Raw genomic sequence first — 9,695 nt, 5'->3', positions numbered from 1 at the left:
ACTCGAGTGAAGTATAACCGGACGTGAGAGAGAGATCAGATCAGCTGCTGAGTCAGACCGAGATGCAGCTCTGCATAATCACCTGAAGCCCCGCCCACTGTTTAGCGAGCTGCAGGAGCTGCATGAGAAACTGACGTGCTGTCAGGAGAGAGAGAGGGGAAAAGAGAGGATCCGTTTGTCCCGTGTTATTATTCAAAGTTGATGTAAACTTTTGAATAATGTACGTTGTCTACTACAAGTAGTTTGTTTGAATGTAATACTTATGTTGTTTGTTGTTTGTGGAATAATTTATTGAAAAATGAATCTCAATTTTTCTATCTGTTACGACTATAAACTGAAGCAATATAAAAATTAGCCCCATTAACTGAGTTTTAAACATCAGCATATCTGCTCATAGTCCGGTAATTACCTGCTAACGGAAACTCTGCTACACAACTCTTATTATTATTATTATTATTGAAATATGACCGGTAAGTTTCAAATTTGTCTGGTAAAATGAATTCTGCCCGGACATTTGACCGGCGAGAAAAAATCCTAGCGGAAACCATATCTACTATGTCATGTCACTATAAAATAGTACAACAGTCGTGAAAGATAATCTTGGGTTCCCTTTCAGAACAACAGAAACAATGGCAGCCAATCAAAATCCATACAAATACAAGGGTTTAAAGTAACAGTAACATTTTGATTAAACATGTATTCTATCAGCAATAATCAGAAACACACACAATCTCCTATATCTTATCACCACAGCTATGATGTACAACAGTGGCTCCTTTACATCTGTTTTCTTTCTCTTATCCATATTCTCCTTGTCTTTATTTATTTGTTCACGCTGCGTACACCCGTAACAAGTTATTGTTATATGTCAATGTTAGAGCTTGGCAGTGTATCGTTTTTCCTATGGTTACTGTTCTCTTAGTGCACTTTAGCTTGATAGTTGTCGTGCCTAATGCCTCTATATTTAGCATCCTCAACGTCTGTCATTCATATGCCTCATGCTGAGTTACATTTCAGCCTCTGTTGGCGAACAGGCTTGTTGAAGCCTGTTCGATTCATGGTTTGTTTTCTCTCGGATAAAGACAAGGGATATTTCATATGTTCAACTGATACACAAACTACTATCCTCTGCCAAGATAAATAAATAAATCCTTCAGAAATGTCGAATTCATGGAGATACTGTCTTAAATACTGCAATAGCTGTGTTGATTTCTTGTATTGTGTAAATGTACTGTAAAAGAACACACCATTTCATGTGGATATTTCCTTGTCTTTTTAGGGGAGATTTGCTCCTTTAAGATTTATGGTCAGGATGCTCCCTTCGAGGCTGTGGTGTTGAATCGCACATCAGGAGAGGGAGTCCTGCAGGCCAGCAGCCCGGTGGACTGTGAGAGCCAGAAAGAGTACACCTTCATCATCCAGGCCTACGACTGTGGGGCGGGGCCCAGCGGAGCCGACTGGAAGAAATCGCACAAGTGAGTCGACGAATATCTGTCCATGTGATGTGGGGGTATTTGTTTCAGCCATCATTAAGGCACTTTTTAGTCCAACATGTTTCTTGCGTGTTTTTCTGCCCAGATGTGGGATCTTCCCTTGAAAAGATAACACTGACAGGAAATTCTGACAATTTATTAGTGGGTTTACAATTGTGACATATTTCAATCTTTTATAACAGTTAAACAACTCACTTCACATAATTTGTGACTCCAGCAACCCCCGACTATCTGACATGTTTACATCTCTGAAGCCTTTTTAATGCTGCTGTATAACTCAGCTATGAAAATGGTAATTGTTGGACGCTGTATAAAATCTGTCATACTGCTTATTATTATTTATCTTCCCATTATTTGCTTGTTTGGCTGTCAATGTAAATCGATTTAAAGTGGGCGGACAAAGACACATGACTGACAAACAAATATGAACATCAAAGTAACAAAGGCAGCTGCACAAAAGAGTCATACTGTATGCCTCAACAAAGTCTCGAACATGAAAAACAGAGAAAACTTTAATATGTTAAGTCTCACCATCACTAACAGCAAGAACATTTATAACATCACTAGGAAATACTACCCTAAAAATGAATGATGCAAAAAACCTCTTTCTGTTTATTGAAAGCTTACATAAAAATTACAAAACAGGACACATTATACATTATACTGATTATCTTTCCTACCCAATTAATACAAATGACTATTTTAATGACTGAAATCAAACAAATATGTAATGTGATTACCCCCTCAAGTTTTTTGCATGACTCAAATGGATCTGAACTTTTTGACACAACTGCAGAGGCCAGAAGTGAACCGCTCACCTGTGGTTTTATAGTCCTGTGCATGATGGGTCTGAGTTGGAGTGTGCATTATTTTCTTTCCAGAATCTCTTTTTGTTTTTTGTTGTAACCTAGTCCTGCTGTAGCACTTCAGACATGTCTTGGTGTCTTGAAATAGAAAAAGTACATTCCATAGCCTTCCCTTAAATGTATATATTGTGCATTCACAGCTAAAGGTAATGAAGAAAAACACCTTTCAATGGATATGTCTTTACCTTTTCTACATTCTCTGCTTTCTTTTCTGGTATATATTTTCAAGATCTCTGAGCACGGCAGCAGTGACATGCTAAAACGTACAGCTCTGCTCTCAGGATATGTCCCCCGAATGGCCCATATATATTATGTGTATACTATCCATACAGTATGTGTGTGTGGCAGTTACTTGTGAGATTGACAGACAGGTAGAATGGGGCATAGACAGCAGCAAATCCAACCCTGTGGACTTTCAGTCAGACACAAAGAGCTGGAAAATAAGCTTCTCCATACTTAGTACTAGGAGAAAGGGGAGAGAGGGAAGAGTTATCTGCTCAGGAATCTGTGATGAATTTCACCAGTGGATGATGGATGACACACAGTGAACGTGTGTGTGTGTGTGTGTGTGTGTGTGTGTGTGTGTGTGTGTGTGTGTGTGTGTGTGTGTGTGTGTGTGTGTGTGTGTGTGTGTGTGTGTGTGTGTGTGTGTGTGTGTGTGTGTGTGTGTGTGTGTGTGTGTGTGTGTGTGTGTGTGTGTGTGTGTGTGTGTGTGTGTGTGTGTGTGTGTGTGTGTGTGTGCGTGCGTGCGTGCGTGCGTGCGTGCGTGCGTGCGTGCGTGCGTGCGTGTGCGTGTGACATTATCGTGGCATGACATTCTAAATAGGCCTCATTAAGCTATGTCATTAATTAGCCAGATGTGATTCTCCAGATACACCGCGAGTTGTTGTCAGAGAAGGTCACTGGGGAGGAGAATTTCATGATATGATCTAAATTATTGCTTTATCTTATAATCTTTAGTGCACAAATGTTATTAGAGTTTAAAGTTTGCAACCTGCAAATGAGTGTGCTTTTATGTGCTTCTTAAAAAGAAAGCGAAGAAAAAAGTTAGAAGGAACCTTCAATAACAACCCGACTTTTTTCCCATTAACATGCCTGTTAAATAAAAGTTTGATTGACATGATGATAATTTGAACCCATTTCACAAAGAAATGCCGATAATCAAGAGGTAACTCTTCCAAATCCTGATTTTCAGGAATAAATCTGTTTTCCCTACAAGCATAGGAACTGTTTTCCTCTCACATTGCTCTGCCTTCAACTAACCACTGTTCTCAAGATAAACAGTACCTTTAGGTCCTTATTAATTGTCTTCAACTCTAATGACTTGGAGAGATTTGTCCCTGTCTCCTCTCTCCCTCCCTCCCTCCATCCATCTCTTCTTTCCCTGCATCCTTCTTTTTCCTTTAATCCATCAATCATTTCCTCTGCACTTTCTTCACACGCTTCCCTCCTCTCCTCTCAGGGCGGTGGTTCACATCCAGGTGGATGACGTCAATGAGTTCAGCCCTGTGTTTCGGGAGCCACTTTACAAGGCATCTGTTACAGAGGGCAAAATCTACGACAGCATTTTGCAGGTATTTAGATATCATATTTTAAAGGTATCATTACTTTGTTTTTGTTTTTTGATTCATTGTTTTATTTTGAGGATCAACCTGACAAATAATCGTGTAGGTTCAGAAGGTTTAAAGAGGACATTTTATGCTCATTTTCAGGTTTCATATTTGTATTTTGTGCCTCTACTGTGACATGTCTCCATGCTTTAATGTTAAAAAATGTCTTTATTTTTCTCATACTGCCTGTGCTGCAGCACCTCTTTTCACCCTCTGTCTGAAACCAGAGCCCAGTCCCAGAGCCTGGTTAGCTGGCCGGCTCTGTTGTGATTGGTCAACCGCTTAAAGATGTCCCCGCCCCTTAACCTATCCCGTACAATGTGTTGGAGCGCTAGCCAATATAAGAGCGACTGTGAAATGGTGATGTCATGATGTCACAGAAGTAACAATCGAGGCGTTTCAGGAAGGGGGGGGGGGGGGTGTGAGAGAGGGAAACTCTCCCTGGATTGAACTTTGGGTTTTTGGCCTTTGCAGAACATTTACAAAAAAAACAAAGAAAACACACTAGGAAAACCAACAAAAGCATAATGGGACCTCTTGGTGGCCTCTCTCAATGCCACAAAAAATGATTTGTTCAAAAACGTAGGATGTTGTGATGGTTCACAGTCTTCTTGGTATTGATTACGGGTTCAGGTTATTTATTTGTACCCGTAGGTAGATTCTGTTTGCAGAGAAAAAGACAAGGGGTCGATCCTGACACTAAAAACAAACACAAACAACAGACACATCTCTAATAAAAGGACTAGTAAAAGTACAAGTATACCCTGCTCAACCAAATCTCAAAATATTTAAAAAAAAAAACATTTTAAGAAGGAAAACACTAGTACAAACATGGACATTCAATTAAATAAATAAATAAAAATAGGCATCTGTGTGACGCTCCTATGATGTGTTAATTTGTGCAATAGCTGCTGGGATAAAACTGTTTTCATACCGCTTCGTTCTATCTACTCCTTGGGACAAGTAACCTCCGGCCCGAAGGAAGAAGCTTGAATTCTGAGTGCAGAGGGTGGGAGTCATCGTCTAATATGGAGCTGGATAACCGCTGTAACTGCCTGAGGTACAGGGTCTCCAGGTTTAGCTGTGGCTCACCAATCCGTCTGCTGGACCACTTTACGATCGGACTCAGGGAGTTTCTGCTCTTTAAAGTCAGGTTACCAAACCATGACATTAGTGAAAAAGACAGAATTGACTCGATAAAAGCACGATAAAACATAATCATCATGGATTTTGTCAATGTTAAAATAGGACAATTTCCTAAAACAGTACAAACGCTGGTGCCCCCTTTTGCACACAGCTTATTTAGATATTTGTATGATTGCACAAATTCTACTTTCTGATTCTGGATTGTTAAGACTTCATGTATGTGGGGATGTCTTCTAAAATCAATGATCATGTCCTTGGTTTTGCTTATGTTCAGTTGTAGATAGGACTCCTCACACCACCTGACAAAGTCGTCAATGACAGGGCCGTGGCTGGTCTCATTGTCCTGGAGCCTACTAACAATTACAGAGTCATCTGCATACTTTAAAATAGTCCTATTTTCCCACCTACTTTGACACATATTAGTGTAAAGTATAAATAATAGTGGTGAAAGGACACATCATTGTGGGGAGCCAGTGGAGGAGCTAACTTGATCAGATAAGGTCCCATTCACCCTCACTCTTTGTGTCCTATTGGTTAAAAAATCAAGAATCCAGCCCATAAGATTATTGCTTATTTCAAATTGTTCTAAAAGTCTGCCAATTAGAATATGAGGTTGAATTGTGTTAAACGCAGAGGAAAAATCAACAAATAAAAGTCTAGCATGAGATCCATTTCCCTCCAAGTGTTTAAAAAGTAAGTCAGATAAGGTGACCGTGGCATGGGAAGAAAGTAATTATGTTTATGTTGCAGGTGGAAGCTTGGGACCAAGACTGTTCACCACAGTACAGCCAGATCTGCATCTATGAGATTGTCACTGCAGGGACGCCATTTGCTATCGACCGCAATGGTAAGTGTGTGTATGAGTTTAAAATTCATGTTGCTAAATCTACCGCGGGGCATAAACAGAAGGGCAACCATGCTCGGGGGTCTTCCTCGCTGCTTTTGGTGTATTTTGTGGCAGAAGTACAGCGCCACTTACAGGCCCGGCATATGTACTACAGCGTTTCCAGTGGTCTCGTGTGAACGGACACGTTAAATGTGCCGAATGCGTGTGAACGGAAGACTTTTTTGATAACGAATTCGTTCCGTTTGCGCTCCCGTGTAAATGGGGTCTAAAGGAGAGGGAAAGCTCAGTGAGATTCACTTTGTCTGTCTGGAGGATTTTTTGTTTGGGAGTTTTTATTAAATTGGAGAGCCATTATTTGTGTATCACGCACACAGAGTTGTGCAGCAGGTCATCCTTAAGAATGAACTTTTGAACTACTGCTTTTAAGCCAACATGGGTGAGAAATCCTCAAAGTACTCAGAAAGAAATCTAAATTTCAACTCCAGCAGCTACCAAATGGGCCCTGTGGTGCTGCTTTCTCAACTGAAACAAAATAGGGTGAAGGCTGTTATTTTGGGGATCATTTACTTTACATTTGGACCTTACTTGGACATGCTGTACATTTCAAATACACTAATAGCGTTGCTTCTCCCGCCTCACACAAACACACACAGCATGGGCTATGTCTTGATAAAAGCAAAAAGCAATTTCCTGGTTTTCTCTTTATAATCTCAGTCGTCTGAACCTTTCATGAATGTGAACAAGTCTCCTCTAAAGATAGATTTGTTTGACCAAAGCCGAAACTAGTGAATGTGCAGATACCTATTGTAGTAAACTGTGGATAAAAAGAACAACTTTATCGAAATTGGAATTAGAAATAGGAAGGCAGAGGGCATTACCTTATTGGACAAGAGAATGTTGTGCTTTAATGGAAGTTAATGGTAAAATATAAAAGTAAATAATAGGCTGTACTGCAGTATGAGTCACTGATTCAAGTCAATTGAACTCAAAGCAGTGAAATAAAAATTGATGAATTACAAAGAATTTCTGTAAAGTGTTTATAAAAACTGAAGAAAACCAGGGTTCAAGTGTGCTGTGATCTAATGTCAAAAACCAAAGAAAATCTGAGGAATATCAGTTTCCCTCTAAACGTAATATAAAATGTGGCTAAAAGTTAAGTAGATTAGGTGAAAATGTATCAGCTTTATTTTACAATCTTTAGAAATCCCCCTTCCAGACCCAAATAGGTCATTTTGCAACAAGCTAAGTAAAACAACTTTGTTGTCTCTTCAACAAAATTGTTGTCTCTTCAACCATCAGGAGAATAAGAAACATGGAGCACATTATGGAGTGGATTATGTTGCCTGTTAATTACCTAAGGATATTTCATTTAATTTCAAACCTTTATTTAACCAGATTGGTCCCATTGAGATCATAGATCTCTTTTTCAAGGGAGACCTGCAGCATATAGGTTCCACATGAAACATAAAACAATAAAGGACATTATACATTATATTTACAGGATACATAGTTATAGACATTTACAAGTGCCCATTGTATCAGCAAGCATTTCATTTAGCCTAGCTTTAAAAACATGCAGAGGAATGAGATTGCTCAGTTTCAATTCTTGCTGAAGATTGTTCCAAGCAAGTGGAGCTGCGCACATAAAAGCTGTCTTACCTAAGACAGTCCTTGCTCTTGGCACATCTAACAAGACTACATCATGTGACCTCAGACAATAGCTGCTTGCAACGCTCTGTGTTATCAGAGAGCAGATATAATACGGGAGTTTACCCAACAAAGCTTTATAGATAAACGTGTACCAATGACTGAGCCTCCGTACAGAGAGTGATGGTAAACCTGCCTTGGTATACAGTGTACAGTGATGTGTAAGCGCTTTACAATTTGTGACAAATCTCAGAGCACTGTGATACGCAGCATCCAATTTGCTCGGGTAATTGGCAGGTGCATTCATATAGACCAGATCCCCATAGTCCAGCACAGGTAAAAAGGTCACAGTGACTAGCCTTTTCCTGGCCTCAAGCGAGAAACAGGACTTGTTTCTGAAAAAGAAACCTAGCCTAACCCTCAGTTTTTTAAGCAGGTTATTGACATGAAGTTTAAAAGAGAGAAAATCATCAAGCCAGATACCAAGGTATTTGTAACAGGCAACAACTTCAAGTGTTGTTCCTTGCGTAGTTACAATATCTAAAACAGGCTCTGGTGTCTTTTTAGCTTTTGAAAAGAGCATTACCTTGGTTTTATCCACATTTAAAAGAAGCTTAAGCTCAGAGAGCTGAGTCTGAATAGTGTTAAAAACAGCTTGTAATTTAACAACAGCCTCTTTAATGGAGGGACCTGCACAATACATCACAGTATAATCCGCATAAAAATGTAAATTAGCTTCATCCACATTATCACCTACACTGTTAATATATATGGAGAATAAAAGTGGTCCTAAAACAGAACCTTGTGGTACACCATTAGAAATGTTTAACCATTCAGAAGACAGTCCATCAAAATGAACACATTGGGACCTTTCAGAGAGGTAGTTCACAAACCACCCCACTGCATGGCTGGATATGCCAATACTGAGTAGCCTCTGCTTTAAAATGCGATGATCAACGGTGTCAAATGCTTTGGAAAGGTCAATAAACAGAGCTGCACAACTCTGCTTATTATCTAAAATAGTAGTAATGTCATTTACCACTTTCATTGTCGCAGTGATGGTGCTGTGTTTCTTTCTGAATCCTGACTGATGTTTAGACAGGATATCATTTTTACATAAAAACTCCTTTACTTGTTCACTCACTAAGCGTTCAAGAACCTTAGCCAGAACTGACAATTTAGAGATTGGCCTATAGTTATTTAAAATAGTTGCCTCCCCTCCTTTCAGTAAAGCCCCTGTCACACTGTCCCGAAATTGACACCCGATGGACACACGATAAAGGAAATGTTCAAATTCGGCTGTGATCGTAGCAACATCGGGCCATTCGTGAGGGCATCTAAGCCATCGTATGACCGCCGGTGGAGTTTCTCAGGCTCCGGCAGCAACTTCGTGAGCGGCAACCTCGTAAGGCACTCGTGAGGGCATCTTGTCAAATCGTGTCATCTTCGTGTTATCATCGGTGCATTCACCCTCACTCTGATCGGGGCGAATGCCCGATGGCACCGAGGATAACAAGATGCCCTCACGATGGCCTTACGAAGGGCAAAATTGACACACGAATTCAACACGAAAATGAACCTTCGCAAGGTCCTTCGGCTATTTTTTGGCATGCCAAAGATTTTGCCTCCACTCACGAAGTTGCTGCCGGAGCCTGAGAAACTCCGCCAGCGGTCATACGATGGCTTAAGATGCCCTCACGAACGGCCCGATGTTGCTACGATCACAGCCGAATTTGAACATTTCCTTTATCGTGTGGCCATCGGGTTGTTTTATTGCACAACAAAATCATGTAAATATATTATGTAAATAACCCAATTTGTGTTCTGTGAAACTAAAAAGGATATAATATATTATTTTGAAGGACAGTTGACAGGAAATTGTTGTTGTTATGGAAACAACATTACGGAGAAAACGTAATATTTTCTACATATAAAGACGGATAAAAAAGTCTGAATATATCAGTACAGTATCATAGTACTGTAACATAATTGTTTTTGGTACTTTCATTGCAGTTGTATGTCTTAAATGTAATGTAAATGTTGCCTTCGTGTGTGGTTCGGGGCCATCTTCGTGCGAAATTCACAA

General features: G+C 39.9%; 1 protein-coding gene across 1 annotated transcript in view; it reads left to right on the top strand.

Moving 5' to 3' along the window:
* The first annotated feature begins 463 nt into the window (after positions 1-463).
* The window catches only part of clstn2a (calsyntenin 2a), a 55,629-nt gene continuing 46,397 nt past the window's right edge, over positions 464-9,695 (top strand). The window contains exons 1-4 of the mRNA XM_034104849.2: positions 464-470; positions 1,280-1,475; positions 3,822-3,933; positions 5,866-5,962. Of these exons, the coding sequence (XP_033960740.2) occupies positions 464-470; positions 1,280-1,475; positions 3,822-3,933; positions 5,866-5,962 (412 nt within the window). The remainder of the gene's footprint in view (positions 471-1,279; positions 1,476-3,821; positions 3,934-5,865; positions 5,963-9,695) is intronic.

This window comes from Pseudochaenichthys georgianus, chromosome 17 (genome assembly GCF_902827115.2).
Source record: "Pseudochaenichthys georgianus chromosome 17, fPseGeo1.2, whole genome shotgun sequence".
Taxonomy (NCBI): domain Eukaryota; kingdom Metazoa; phylum Chordata; class Actinopteri; order Perciformes; family Channichthyidae; genus Pseudochaenichthys; species Pseudochaenichthys georgianus.
The sequence above is the reverse complement of the archived record's forward strand: the minus strand, read 5'-3'. Positions and strand labels throughout refer to the sequence as shown.